At 36.5% G+C, this 14,946-nt stretch overlaps 2 protein-coding genes across 13 annotated transcripts in view; one reads left to right on the top strand and one right to left on the bottom strand.

Annotated features, from left to right (window-relative positions):
- The window catches only part of LOC306847672 (low-density lipoprotein receptor class A domain-containing protein 4-like), a 100,860-nt gene extending 94,151 nt beyond the window's left edge, over positions 1-6,709 (top strand). For both annotated transcript variants that reach the window (XM_079381766.1, XM_079381767.1), the window contains 3 exons: positions 2,045-2,199; positions 2,815-2,868; positions 3,126-6,709. In XM_079381766.1, the coding sequence (XP_079237892.1) occupies positions 2,045-2,199; positions 2,815-2,868; positions 3,126-3,656 (740 nt within the window). In that variant the 3' untranslated portion in view covers positions 3,657-6,709. The remainder of the gene's footprint in view (positions 1-2,044; positions 2,200-2,814; positions 2,869-3,125) is intronic.
- An 834-nt stretch (positions 6,710-7,543) lies between these two features.
- Positions 7,544-14,125, bottom strand: LOC306847572 (uncharacterized protein C18orf19 homolog A-like). 11 transcript variants are annotated; one of them, XM_079381582.1, is made up of 5 exons: positions 13,846-14,116; positions 13,708-13,741; positions 12,587-12,924; positions 9,560-9,671; positions 7,544-8,907 (listed from the first exon to the last, which is right to left on the bottom strand). In XM_079381582.1, exons 3-5 carry the CDS (start codon positions 12,895-12,897, stop codon positions 8,644-8,646), a joined length of 687 nt encoding a protein of 228 aa, XP_079237708.1. In that variant the 5' UTR covers positions 12,898-12,924; positions 13,708-13,741; positions 13,846-14,116; the 3' UTR covers positions 7,544-8,643. The 11 variants fall into 11 exon arrangements, with proteins under 11 accessions (XP_079237708.1, XP_079237709.1, XP_079237707.1 ...); XM_079381583.1 differs by having other exon boundaries at positions 7,550-8,907; positions 13,996-14,125; XM_079381581.1 differs by having other exon boundaries at positions 7,550-8,907; positions 14,026-14,125.
- Positions 14,126-14,946: the final 821 nt, after the last annotated feature.

Here is a 14,946-nt window from a genome sequence, read left to right as displayed (position 1 = left end):
ACATCAATTATTGGCAATATTAAGAGGATTTGGCATTTCCAATTAATGTAGGCCTGTTACATTCTTATTTTTATTAGGCCTATTATTATTATGAAGTTACTTTTAATTTAATACTAAAAGTACAATTAATTTGCCCCACGATAATTAACGCATTACTGACGAGCTGCGAGGATAAGATTAGGCTATTTACTCCTCAATTAAAATGCTTTTAAAAAGGTCTATCAGGCTAAATATATAATTAAAATATGAACACTGCAGTCATCAATCAAAATCAATGAAATAAAAAGCTTTTATTTCAAGCACCGACTTTCAAAAACAACCTGTTTAACACAAAATACGTTTCTTCTTTTTTTTCAGTATGTACGGCCACAAGAGAAAATGTAAAGGGAATAAATGAAAACAGCTATAGGCTGTACCGTTATCAGCATATGTTGAAGTAGATTCGTCTCTCTTTGTCTCTGAGAGAAAATGTGACATCAGACGCCGAAAACTCCGTCATTCCATTTTTACTTTCACTTTCTGCTTATAGTGAATTGACTGAGATTAAGCATAAATCTTGCACAAAGTTTGCACGTGTGCAAACGCGTGCTTGTGTGATATCCATTGGCTCGCCTTCATTTAAAACAGAAACATTTCCAACATTGCGACGTAACCAATTACCCCGCCCCCCGTATCGAAAACGTAACGAACTGTGACACCACTGGGTCGTATCGAACCAAACCGTGAATTTTGTGAACCGTTACACCCCTAGTAAATATATAAATTAAATGAAACATACATGGATGAAATGTTTACAATAAGATATATAACATGCATTGGATAATATAAAGTGAATTTTCATAGCATGCTGACTTTAAAGAGGATTGAATTTGAATTTGTAACTTCACCATCAAAGCACTCATTTTATTCAGATCTTCTTTCCTGCGTAAAACAAAGTCTGCTATGTGTTGCTGATGTCATAGTCGTATGCTTGAAAATGATCACCCTTAACATTAGTGTAGATTGTGTTAGACAGCTGATGGTGTTTACTGCAGCAGTTTTTCTATTGTCTCGAAACCTTCATGTGTCAGATGGATATGTCTGGGTTACTCAGTGGGCAGCAGGGCTAACAAGATTTCTCTGAATGTATGTGTGGCACATATCAACATGTTTTCACGTGACTGGAGAACAAGTCCGTATTGACTGGATCCATCTGTGTGTTCAAGGGTCAGCAGGAGGTTGAAATAGAGGTCTACGCTGTTTGTAACAACATGCCTGAACGTTTTTCATAAGAATTAATATAAAACGGCATTCCAGCAGAGGAGAGTAAAAAAATGACATAAAAAATGAATTCCTTCCTTTGATTAAGTGAGATCGAACCATGACATAATCAGTTTATGAAATCAGAGCTGTGGCCTAGCAGTTAGCGCACAGATGCATTAAGCTGTACTGCTCAAGCGGGCACTGCTTGTTAAAATCCAGCTCACATTAATAATAAAAATGACCCCAAAACTCTCTCGTTTCTCTTTCTCCATTCTTGACTTGATGTAGGTCAGAAAAGCCATTTGAAACATCGTGTTATCACATTTTTGTGGATTAGTCTGTTGCTTCACTTTTTGAGTCTGATTTTGGTCTGTCCAACCCCCCCTGACCCCCAGTTGTGTTCTCATTACTGCCCCCTGGTGGTAAGAATGAAGAACATGATGGGTTTGCTGTGTCATTACTTATTCATAAGCAACTGTCTAGCTTGCCTCTCTGATGTTCCTGAAAGCTCACAAATCATTAACAGTAATCACTATTTCCATTTATAACGAACCAAAAAAAACCTGTTTATGTTGCAGACATGAATGATATCTGGTCACACAATGAGCATTTTTGAGCTTAGATGTGGTATTAATCATTTGAAGTAACCAAGCATATGATTTTCAGCAATAAAAACCATAGCAGTGAGTTTTGCACTGGGAAGCACCACTCATTTTTATTGAAAATGTAAAAATGTTGCAACTTCTGCAGCTCTGTGAATGTGTGAAATATGCTAATTTCTCTCTGTTTTCTTGTCTTGCAGCTGAACTGGAGTTTGTTCAGATAATAATCATAATTGTGGTGATGACTGTAATGGTAGTTGTGATCATCTGTTTGCTGAACCACTATCGGCTGTCGGCCTGGGCCTTCCTCACACGCCACAGCCAGGCCCGTCAACGAGAGGAGGGCATGCAGCCGGTAAGTGTGTGTGTGTGTGTGTTTTATTCTGAGTGGGTGTTCGTTTGATTCTCCAGTCACTGTGTGTCCTGTCTGTGTGCGCTCTGAGTGGGTGTAGAGTTCCTGTTCTTTTGTTTGATCACCATGTGTGTGACTTTGTGACCGTGTTCATATGGGACTCATCAATGTGCGTGCCAGCTTCAGGGTCTTTGTGTCGGTACACCTGCACAAATGCATTATGTAGTTACTAGGGATGGGTCAGGATGGTCGACTGGCTCCATTAATGAGGTTGACTTGTGTATTATAATCCACAGATCTTTGTTTTCTGTGGTAGTGTTGTGCTATAAAAGGTTAGAGGTATTAAGAAACACATCTGATAGTGGACTTGACGCTAAACCAACCAAATCATACAGGGTTTCTAAGTCTAACTAGTCTTTTAGGCGACACAAACTAGTTTTATTTTGGAAATACATAGTTCTGCGCATCCCTGGTTCTTCTTTATGTTGATTTACATCCTGAGAGCGAGACATGCTCGTCTAGACTGCAGTCCATTTCGCCTCCCAGAACGAGAGAGAGAGTCATAATGCATTGTTCTTAATGCATGACTCACATCGGCCTCTCTTTTCTGTTTCGTAGGACGGCTGTGCATGGCCAACAGATAGTTTGGTGACGCAACAAGGAGCCACTGAGGTTAGTTAACTGACATGACCTATCATTCAACCTTTCTGCAAAATATTATTCATTGCTTTTATGTTTTACTGTCATGTTTATGGCTGGGCAACATGACTAAGAGCTAATAGCACGAAACTCACAATATTGTATATTGATTGTATAATTAACTAATTCTATAATTGGCCTGGCTGCATGTTTGCATAGACCTTGTTTGCATTTTTTTATTCTTGGATTAATTTCTAATAAGGTTTATTTTCTTCCTTCTCTATGTTCAGGTGATGTATGGGCCACGGAGCGGAGAACGCTTCAACCCACCTTCATTTATGCAAAGGGACCGATTCAGCCGCTTCCAGCCCACCTACCCATACCTGCAGCAGGACATCCACTTGCCGCCCACCATCTGCCTGTCAGACGGCGAGGAGCTGCCGCCCTATAAGGGCCCCTGTACCCTGCAGCTCAGAGACCCCGAGCAGCAGCTCGAGCTGAGCCGTGCGTCCGTGCGCGCGCCCCCCAACCGGACCATTTTCGACAGCGACCTGATAGACGTTTACGTGCACGGAGGCGGCCCGCGGCCCCCGAGCAGCAACTCTGGCAAGAGTGCCTCGAACTCGCACGTGGAGGGGCCGCCGCCCACCTATAGCGAGGTGATGGGTCAAACGTACCCGGGCTCCTCCTCCTTCCTGCACCAGCACAGCAATAACGCACCACCCTCCAACCAGAGGACAGCCAGCCGCTCCGCCCAGCCTGGCGCAAGCACAACCCTGTTCGTCAAGGTTAAGGATAGCCGGCGTGACAAACCCGTGTGACTAGGACGCACCTGGAGAGGGCAGTAGAGAACGCATGTGCTCTTTGGTATTTCCTCCTGGACCTAAAGGGGTGTGGCTTCACGGTTAGCACGCTTCCCTTGCACAATTTGAATCGAGAATTGAGGACCCAAGCTTACAAAGTTTATTTTTTGGAAAAAAAAAAAAAATTGTTTTGTTTTTGCTAGAACTTCGGGGCCTTGTATGGATGTTTGGGCTCCTCGGCTAAATCTCTTTGTTTGTTTGGTTTTGTATGCTTTCCTGTATTTAAAGAACACGTGTGTTGGCACAGATTGTTTGCGTGAGAGACCACATAGGTCATAGGATTGAGAAATTTTCTATTTGTTTGTGCATTTCCAGGACTCGTGCACAAAAAAACTGTTCACAACCAATCAAAATCCAAATTGAGTGCCATGAAAAAATCTTAAATCTTGGGGATGTGACTCACAACAACAACAACAAAAAGTCTTTATGTTGCACTTATTCTTTCGTGAGTGGAAACGCCTCCCCTTATTTACTTTTCATGTCAATCCACATAGTTCCTGGGATGTTTTTTGTTCCTTTTTTTACGTTTTGCATTTTCCTGAAATGGAGATGTAGAACTCTGATCCAGCCTAAAATCTCCACACCCGAACTGCATCATGGCACTTATTTAAAAAAAAAAAGAGAGGGGGTTTAACGAGCTGTTCAAATTCCAGATCACTTTTTCCACTGACCAAGTGAGAGATATTGGCATGGATATCTGCGGATGGAAGTCACGACACACACGCCACTTTCATCCTGTCGAGTAGCACTTTAAACTTAAGTCACTTCAGCATTGTCATGGGGTCCAAGTGCAAGGGAATCATGGGAACTGTAGTCTTATGCACATCCTGTCCCCTTCTGAGCGAGTGTGTCATATCTCATACAGTTTGTTTTCCACTAAAAAAAGCATGCATATAGTTTTTTTTTTCCCCCAGTTATCCATACTATACTTTAGTTCACGATCATATATGGATCTCATATCTTATCTTTTACTCTTCTCTCCTGGAGGAGCCGTTTTATTCCGAGGCAATACAGGAGAACACACTTATTTATATCAGTTCAAATTAAACGTGTACCAATCGTGATGAGGTACATCCCCCTTTTTGGCACACTTTGGAATGCTTTCAGATGTGTCGATTGTGTTTTTGATCACACCTGAGCTTTGTAAACCATCGTTCTTTGGCCTTCCCTTTAGAAAGTCCCATAGGAAACCTATTTATTAACTAGCTATTTATTAAAGCGACCAGTTTGAGATAACATTTAGTCAAAGTGGACTAAAAAAGCGCCACTTTCCTTCCTAAAATAGGCTTTTATATGACCTTTTCCCCCCTTGAATAGCAAGACTCTCCTATCGCCCATCCGCTTCGCTCCGAAACCTTGGCCTCGCGTCATTGGCTCTGCTTCCCGTGGCTCATTCTGACTGCGCAGTTTGAGTTCGTACTGTATTGCTGCTGCTACGCGCTGCTACCGCTACTGCTGCTGCTGTTGTCCGTTCATATGTAGGCCTATGTCCGCTTCCCCATTACTTTATATTCGCGTACCAACCGAGACATAGATGTTCGTGCTCCGTTTTGGTTTTTCGTTAACATTATCGCGTTTTCGCCATCATAGTCGTGCTAGGAAAACGAACCCAAATGTGGTTTTTTTTACGTTTGCAGCCGAGAGGTTTGCATGTTACTATTTACATGAGCAAATTCGGTGCCTAACAGTCATGTTTGAGCAGACATAGAAACCCACTTGCACTCAAAAGTCCCCACCTTTGTTGTGCCTCACTTCCTATGGTGCTTCTTTCAGTAGTCGGACTCTGTTTATTTGTACGGTGCTGTATATAACTTGAATATATTATGCACATATCCTACCCAATGGGTAGAAAACCACAAGAAAGCATTGTTAATACTGTAATATAATGTATAGATAATATTAAAAAGAAAACTTTAACACGGTGGCATCAAGTTTTGTGAATGCCTTCAAATGTGCTTTGTCTTTTTTGTAAAACAGAGTAAAGTTTGCAAAGAGAAATGCTACAGTATGGTCACAGAAATACAAAATGACGACTTCTATTTTTTTCCTATACAGTAAATGCAAATCTGTTATGTGATGAAACAAATATTCTGATTATAAGGCAGTTATATAAAGGATAACTAGCTGCTGCTTTTGTAACTTCCAGAGAAAGAATTATAAATGCCAGCGCTTGTCATTTTATTTATTGAAGTTTATTTTGTGACTGCTAGTTGTTTGGACGTGTAATAACCACCACGCAGAACAATAACGGCATTGTACCGCGATTGTCGACTTTTGGGCTCCCACGCGGCCTTCTCTCGGACCGGGACAAGGTTTCGTGGTTCATATCAAAACGCAGCTCAGGGTGAGGCTTCATCTGCTCCGTGGGACATCCGTGGCAAACGGTTAACAATCTGTTGTTGTTTTTATGCACATAATCGAGTTGTGTGGTATATAAAAGAGCATCAAATGAGGAGAATCCAGCCCATAGCTGATCATTACTGCATGTTCATGTTGTCATTATTTCCTCGGCATAGCAGTCTGGTTCCGCGCCGACAGGCTCCTCTCCAGAAACACGCGCTTGAATGAATGACTGACTGAAGACTTGTGTGGGTGAGTTCAGCATCTCGAATCCACAGCAACGTTCTTCATCGGCCTTGAGCGAGATCACATCACAGGACTATATGACCTATATTGTGGACTACAAAATTTTGTTTTTTTACAAGAAGAAACGGTTCAGTGAGCGAGGAACGCTGCTGTCCTTACGCCTTTCTTATTTTTATTGTTCTATTTAATTGTGATGTCAGCGGTTTTCAGTTTGAGGTCTGTTAATTGCAATACTTTTACAGGAAAAAGGTGACTAAAAATCAATTGAAAAAAATCATAAAAATAAATACAAGACAAAAAAAAACAAACAATAAAACTATTGCTCAAAGATACTGTTGTAGTCCCTCATGAAACGATTCCACGCTTGTTCTTTCGCTGTCATCAAATGGCTAGAGAGAGCAATTAAAGTTGAGGAAAAGAACCAGAGAATGAGTCTCCTTTGTGTTTTCTGTTTGTCGTTATGTTGTGCTCTTGCCTTTAAATAATAATAAAAAAAAACTTTAGGATAAAGCATTTTAAATTAAAAGCCACTAAAGCAGGGCTGGAAAAGCGACTTCAATTCAAAACAGTCAAGCTACCCTTTTGCTACATTTTTCTATACAGGTTGGATTTTACATTGAAGGTATAATGTCATCACAACTGCTTCATTCTGAATGAACCCATTTACTAGAGTCAGAGTAATGTATAGGAGAGCATGAGACTCTCTTTGGATGGATATCATAGATATTGGTTGCAGCACTATTTTCTTTGTTTTTAAAAAATAGCAGATTCTTAATGGAAACACTCTTTTGAAAGCTGAGCTAGTTTTACTTGTTAGCTACTCCTAGAATTAGTCGGAAAGCAGCAAATGTGAATGACAAGTGTAGCCATGTTTGTATGCAACTTATAGGAATATCAAAAGAATGCATTGAAATCAGTCATGCCTTCAGTTTGAAGTCCAACATGGATCCTTGTTTTTAGAATAGCATTTTTCAATGAATGATTTGTGATAACATTGTAGGCTACTTAAACTGATGTACTCCATTTTTTACACTTATAAATACTGAGTACATTTAAAAGTTTCTTAAATCGTTAGTAAAGATGTAGAATATTGACGGGGAGTAAGTAATTAGTTCTTGAAACTCATAATTTTACCATTATCCAATATTTTGATTGAAAAAATACTAAGTATAAGATGCTTTTTTGTGACAAACTTCAGTAGAGGTGCATTTTATACAAGAGTATGTTCAACAGAATAGTCATATTTCACATTTGTAATCATTTTTAAACTACTTTTTATTAAAATAAAATAATTTACCATTGTCAAAGGAAATTATTTGTACAAAATAATGAAAGTAGTTTAATGTAAATATTCTCAATTCACTAGCAAGAAGTTAATTTTGAAATGTCAACCAATAATTTTTTTTTACTGCTTTTAAATTCTGATTACAATTTACAAATGATTGTAATATTTACTGTCCTTAACTCCCACGAAGAACAAATGCTTAAGAAACATAGCCTTTCCAATAAACAAAAACCTTTAAACTTCCAAGCCAAACTACTTCATGCATCATGAAATGAGATGTTTATCTTTTTTATTATTGTTGTTGACAGCCAAGTGGAAGATCCTTCAACAGACTAAAGGCCTCACAATCCCATCAGTCCCAAGTGCTTCAGCAGCAGACACATTTACTGTTGAATAATCACTTCAATTATTAACTTTCATTAGTTAATCTGCAAAAACGTGACACTCCATAGACATGAACAACTGAACATGAGCTCACATAAATATGGCAGAAATGTACTGAATTGGAAACAAGACGTAAAGTCTTGATTTGCAGAATGAATGTCAGCACTATTGGTGATTTTATTCTTCCTGTATTACATTTTTCCATTATTTTAAACGATGACATAAGCTGTTTTACATTTTAACGTACACTTACAGCTTCTGACCGACACAGTTTTGCATAATACCAAGTTACATATTTTATAACAACCATTTCATTTTCAGTAACGTATGTGACAAGTCTGTGCCATTTCAGATCCTTAATTTAAATAACATTTCACAAATGCAAGAATTGAAAGAGGCAGTGCTATGTTGTTATATGAACTAAGTATTACATATGTGATGTTGGACACATTACACCTGCTGTTCTCTTTAGAAAACTCTCACTCTCATCCGTTACAAAAAACACTTCAAGTAGAGTCCAAAATTTATATCCAAAGCTATGGTCATAATCTTATAGTTTAGCCTATGATACTACTTTATACTGTATATGCTCAAGAAACACTGCTTTCCTTAAGTGTACTATATCGTTAAATAACATCAATCTTCATGACATTATGGAGTCACTTTGTGACCTTTTGTAAGTATATAAACCTATTCCTTTTTTCGGAAAGACACTTTGTCTTTGGTTTCTTGAAGTTTTTCTGTGAACTTGTCTTTCGTTTCCTCCATCCTCTCAGATAAACGATCCTTGGTCTCCTCCATTTTCCCAGAGATCCTCTCTTTGGTCTCCTCCATCTTCTCCTGCAGGTATTCCTTCACGGGTGGAGGGGTGGACATGTACCCGTGCTTCCTCAGGTACTTCACGGACAGAGACGTTCCTCCGAGAGTCACCGTGTAGCGCGCAGGTGTGGCGATCTTCAGGAGAGCAGAGAACATCAAACCAACGTTAACTTGTAGAACACTCAAGAGTTCTTTATTGGAATCTATGGTTCCATGAAGAGCTTTTCATTTTCATTTCACACAAGGTTCTTAATAATGGAAAAAAGTTCTTGACACTAAGAAAAAAAAAAAGGTTATTTTAAAGGGTTAGTTCACCCAAAAATGAAAATTCTGTCATTAATTACTCACCCTCATGTCGTTCCAAACACAAATTAAGATATTTTTGATGCATTCCGAGAGCTTTCTGACCCTGACATGAGGGTGAGTAATGAATGACAGAATTATCATTTTTGGGTGAACTAACCCTTTAAGCACTGCTTACTGAAAAGTTCTTTAAGTGATGAGTTTGAGGTCAATGACATTCTAATGAAATTATTTCAGATGAGCTACGGTGTAGATGAAAAGATACTGTGCCTGAAAATACATTTTATTTCAAGTCTCTATTCAATTTTACCAGGTACAAATTCTTTAGGAAAACTGAAACTACAGTAAATCACGTGATTTTGCTTTAATCTTCATGATACTAACCAGCCTTAAACTTCTATAGAAGTTCATTTTTTAATCAATTTGTAAATCAACACAATAGGAAGTTATTTTAAACAATTAATTTACTAAGAAACAAGCGCACCTTGTACATGGCGTAAGCGGTCAGTGCGTAGCCGCTCTGAGAATTCTCCAGGAGTTTCACCACCTTGTCAGGAAACCCAACATACTCAAGAAATGGCACCAAATTGACTCCTCTACAAACCAAAACAAGAGAGGAAGCATAAAAAGACATTCCACATGAAACCATTCATTTTCATCACAGATAGCTGTCCAAATATGAACTTTCAGTCATCATTTTTTCACCCTCATGTCAATCCAAACCTAAATGACTTTCATTACGATATCTTTGTGTTCCACAGAGAAACAGATGTTGGTAACAAACACCTTTGATTAACTAAACATTGACTTCTATTGTATAGACAAAAACAAAATCTTATTTTATGTCTGAAGTTTGAAAAGGCTTGAGGGCGAGTAAAAGATGACTGAATTTTCTTATTTGGGTGGAACTATCCTTTTAAGAAAAGAAAGACTCTTATAGACAGTGTGTTAATATAACTGAAAGTTAATAATGAATCAGCTTTAAATAGCACATCAATATAATGAGTGGAACTATATAAATAGTGATTAGGGATGGATGGTCGATATAAAATCCTGAATTTGATCTAGTCTTTTAGTAATATTTGTTATACTGAGCACTCTGTAAAAACAATTCCGTAAAATTTACGGTAAAAAACTGGCAGCTGTGGTTGCCAGAATTCTATCGTAAAAAATACGGTAGCAATGTTTTAGGTTTTAACTTAAATTTACAGTTAAATACCGTAATTTGTTTAACTGATATAATCTTAATATACCAACCTATTAAAGTACTGAAATCTGTTTTGTTCCTTTGAAATACACTGAAAACCACCACATGCAGGTGATGATGAGAAAGTCACATGATGAACCAAAGCCCATCACAAGCAACTTTTAAACAATAGCTCTATATAATAGTGAGACTCATTAAACTGAAATATGCTATAAACATTAATTTAACAACATTAGATGTAACATACAACCCTAATAAACATAACTGATAAGAAAAAACTAAGAAGAAACATAGTTATTTCAAAGAAAAAACGTCAAATTCAAACAGAATTTGAAATGGAACGCAGGGAATTCTGGGAATGTCAGTTTACGGTTTTTCCCTGTAAATTTTACAGGAACTTTCCGTTAACCATGTAACAGGTTTTTACCGTAGCATTTTCACAGTTTTTTACCGTTAAAATCACGATCATTTTTTACAGTGCAGTGTATTTTTAGCATTACTGTATTTTTATACCATTATAGTTTTTATTCATTTTTAAATATAATTTTTGAATAGCTTTTATAGTTTTCATAAATTTTATTTTAAGTGCATTTTTATTTTAAAAATTTTTTGAATTACTATTTAGGTTTAATCTATTTTTATTTCAGTTTTAGTTTCATTTTAGATTAATAATTTTAGTGCTTGAATGAGAAATGTTGCATTTTAAAACTAACTTAAGTACATTTATCTGTATTTTATTTGATCTTTCTTTCAATTAACAAAAATGTTTTAATAGTTTTAGTTCATGATAATAACCATGATACTGAGGTTTTAACAGGGTCAAGTATTTAAAGCATTTTTTAAGTGAAAAAAAAAAAAATCCACTTTTTAATTTTAAAAAGACGTTGAAATAACTACTTTAAAATGCAATACTTAACATAAGAATCAAATGTTCAATTTAGAGCACTTTAATATGAGCTAAAGGCAGTGAAGACTGGTGATGAAGGCAAACTGATAGCCCTGGTCTTGTCTTCTCTACAGACTGAGGTCATGCTGAATGAAAAGCCCGTTACCCTGTAAGCATCCATTACCACCTCCCACATTTCTCAAACGTCTAGACAGTGGTGACCCACATTCAGCCAGATGTAATGCAGAGTAAACATTCCAGTGTGCCATTTACCTCAATCCACCACACGCCAAACACGTTCAATGACCGAGCAGAAAGAAAATTACCTACCTACCCCCCCCAAACACACACACACACACACACACACACACACCTGTGTGTGTCAACACCACCTCTCCTGCAAAAATCACACATACTTTTTATTTGGTTTGTTTTGTCAGAACTTCATGTTGTGCTTTTTACAGGACATTGGAAATCTTTCTTTTATATTTCTTTGGCTTTAATAAAATATTCTTTGACAATCTGAAATATTATTAAAAACAGTCTGATAAATTGGTTAGGCTGATAATAAGCTGATTTTTGTGCATTTTGTGCATATGTGTATATTAAAACTGTATTACATCAACTTTATTACACCTTTTATTTTTACATTAAAAAGCCTAAATATATACATTATAAAAATGTATTTAGCTGTAATGGCCACCAGACACCATTCATTCTACATGACTAATAAAAATAATATTATTATATTATTTTCTTAAAGGTTTTTTTTTTTTTTTTTTTTACAGCAAAATATTGTAAAAGCAATTTTTCTTATATTGTTTAAATTTTGTAATTTGTATATTTTTACTTAGCAATAATAATAATATTATGAAATTATATTACAACTTATAATTACTCTATAGCTTGTCAATAACATACAATCACAAAATCACGGCCAACTTGAGCGGCCCTAAAAATAAGTACAGGAAACGTGGATTACATTTTAAACTGCAATCACAATTTCTTTTATCAGAAAAATCACAACTAGATTTTTCCCCAAACTGTGCAGCCCTATGCTATTATCAGTTATTAAATAACTAGTGCTGTCACATAATCACATTAAAAATAAAAGTTTTTGTTTACATAATATATGTGCGTGTACTGTGTATATTTATTATGTATATATAAATACACACTCATGCATGTATATATTTAAGAAAAATGTTTGTTTATATATTAAATATGCATAATAAATATACACATATATTATGTTTTTTTATTATGTGATTAATCATTTGACAGCACTATAAATAACCCATAGCTAATTTTTTTTGTGATTTCTTCAGTGATCTTTGATTAACAAGTTATTGAGCATCTGACCATCCTTCTTAGCCTCGGACCTAAATTGACATAACGGTGATCCATCATCTACTCACTTCATCGCAGCGTAGTAAAAAGTGCCGAACCACACTGTGGAGGTCAGCAGGTGCACAGGGATCACGACTTTGCCGTACTGCTTAAAGGTTTTCTTGAATCTCTGAATGAGGCCGATGGATTTGTCCTGCAGAGGGTCCGGTTCCTCCTGCCCTGGATGATCTCTGCTGCTGTTCCTCTGAGAGGCCGGAGCGCAGAGCCACCGCGGGCCGGAGCTCAGGCGTGTCCAGCAGGGAGCCAGCATCTGTGCGGGACGGCTGCAGGACGCACCTCTGATCTGCAGCAGGACTCTAGCACACACTAACCGCTGCATCCCAAACAAGCTTCTGCTCCCAGCTGTCTGCCAACAGAGAAACAAGACCACAGTCTGACACGGGCCTGACTCTGAGCGCAAGACAGCGGCCAAATAACAGCTCACAAAAAAAGCACAGTAAAGAAGACATAAAGAAGATATAAACAGATGGTCAGTAGTATGAGATGCACAATACACAGTGGGGTGCAAACGCCACTTTGAGACAACTTAAAATTATTATTACTATTTTATTTAAACCCAGAAATGTATTATTTAAATTTAGGAATTTAAAAAAATATATATTTATTTTGATAAAAGTATTTTTTTTTTAAACCGGAAAAAACATTATCAATGGGAAAATTCTACACTATTTCTGGGTTACTTAAAATAAATACAAGCTCAAAATGCTCATTGAATTATTTTAAATTATGATAGAGAATTGTAATATACATTTTAATGTTCAATATTAGTAGTTCATGTGCTGCTGCTATTAAACACAAATTGTAAATTGTGTAGATTCAATTCAACTTTCACTCAAAATGTTATCTGACAATTTGTTGTTATTATTTAAAATAATAATAATAAAAATCATGGTAACTGCATTAGTATGTGTCGCAATTTACTGATATTTGATGCTCATATATTTACATTCTTAATGTTTATTTATATTAATTTAACCGTTTTCAAGAGCACTAAAGATTTGTCCATATTTCCTAAAGTACATTACGCCTGATTTTATTTGAAGCTTGTGATTTGACGGATTGAAAACAGACAAACCCTGTAGATTTTATAATAAATATCATATCAGTTGACGTGAATTATTTTTCCTACCTTCAATATCCCATCAATAATAAGGTCGCTGGTGCTGGTTCAAGAAAACATTAAAGAAATATATTAGCTGGACATGCTCAATCACATTTAGAAAGAAACTTTCTAGGGGTGGGGGGCTCCTGGAACAATCGTATTTACTTGTGTGAAGTGTTATGATAGTCACCAAACGTGAGTCAGCTAATGCTAGCTTTGCTAAGTCTCCTGACTGATGCGCTAAACTACTCAGTTTCACTCGACTTATGTCTAAACATACACAAACGCTCATCGGAAATATGCACAACTACATACATGAGAGCGCCAATGATGTAATTTCCCCACCCAAACACATTTTATTCACGTCCCTTCTGTCATTCAGAGAGCCCTCGGTCAGACGCAGAGACATTACACATGGTGACTGCGCGCGCACTGTGTTGTGGGTAATGTGGTACAGTCGCGCTGATGAGAACTGGAGTCTGAGGAACTACATTTCCCAGAATGCATCGCAGAGTCCCGAAAGATTACACGTGCTTTAGAACGGCATACACTGAAAATACTTTACTAAAACACTAATAAAATGTTTTAATTCGAAATATATATAATGTTATACTTATACACAACAGGATTCTAAATAAAAAGTAAAATAACACGCTTTAAATAAAATCAGGTTTAATTTTATTGTATACGGAGAAATGTTTATAACTTTTAAAGACTATAAATAAGTAAATAGTCAAATAATTAACTAAATATTAATATCACAATATGTAAGTATATGAAGAATTTATTAGCAAAAACAGATAACTCCGTTTTTTTGTTTTTGTTTTTAAATCGTGTTTATTTTTTATTGTTATCATGTTTTATTGTGTTAGTTAGCAGTGTTACTTTTAAAAGTAATGCATTACAATATTGCGTTACTCCCTAAAAAGTAATTACTTACGTTATTTAGCTACTTTTTATGGAAAATAAAACAGTAACATCGTTCACACAGTCAGTCAATAAATGGGAAAAAATAACTGGCGTTACTTTTCTGAAAAACTCAGATATTTTCTTGTAAATGAAAAAGTAATGCGTTACTTTACTAGTTACTTGAAAAAAGTAATATACCGTAACTTGCGTTACTTGTAATGCGTTACTCGCAACACTGTTAGTTAGCTGTATTTTTAGTTATTTTTTTACATAATCAGAATAACCCAACTGCAGTTTGATTGAGATTAATTGGAATGCACGATGAAAAAAAAACATGATTTTTTTAGAGTCATCTGT

Source organism: Barbus barbus (assembly GCF_936440315.1).
Source record: "Barbus barbus genome assembly, chromosome: 27".
Classification (NCBI taxonomy): Eukaryota; Metazoa; Chordata; class Actinopteri; order Cypriniformes; family Cyprinidae; genus Barbus; species Barbus barbus.
Note: the sequence above shows the minus strand (reverse complement) of the source record. Positions and strands in the feature narration are given on the sequence as shown.

Excerpts from the sequence above, each read along its gene's own strand:
- LOC306847572 (XM_079381576.1), bottom strand. The coding sequence starts at position 14,089 with ATGTCTCTGCGTCTGACCGAGGGCTCTCTGAATGACAGAAGGGACGTG. Across the intron at positions 9,672-12,586 it reads TTTTACTACGCTGCGATGAA|AGGAGTCAATTTGGTGCCAT; the intron begins GTGAGTAGATGA and ends TTTGGTTTGTAG. Across the intron at positions 8,908-9,559 it reads CCGCTTACGCCATGTACAAG|ATCGCCACACCTGCGCGCTA; the intron begins GTGCGCTTGTTT and ends GCTCTCCTGAAG.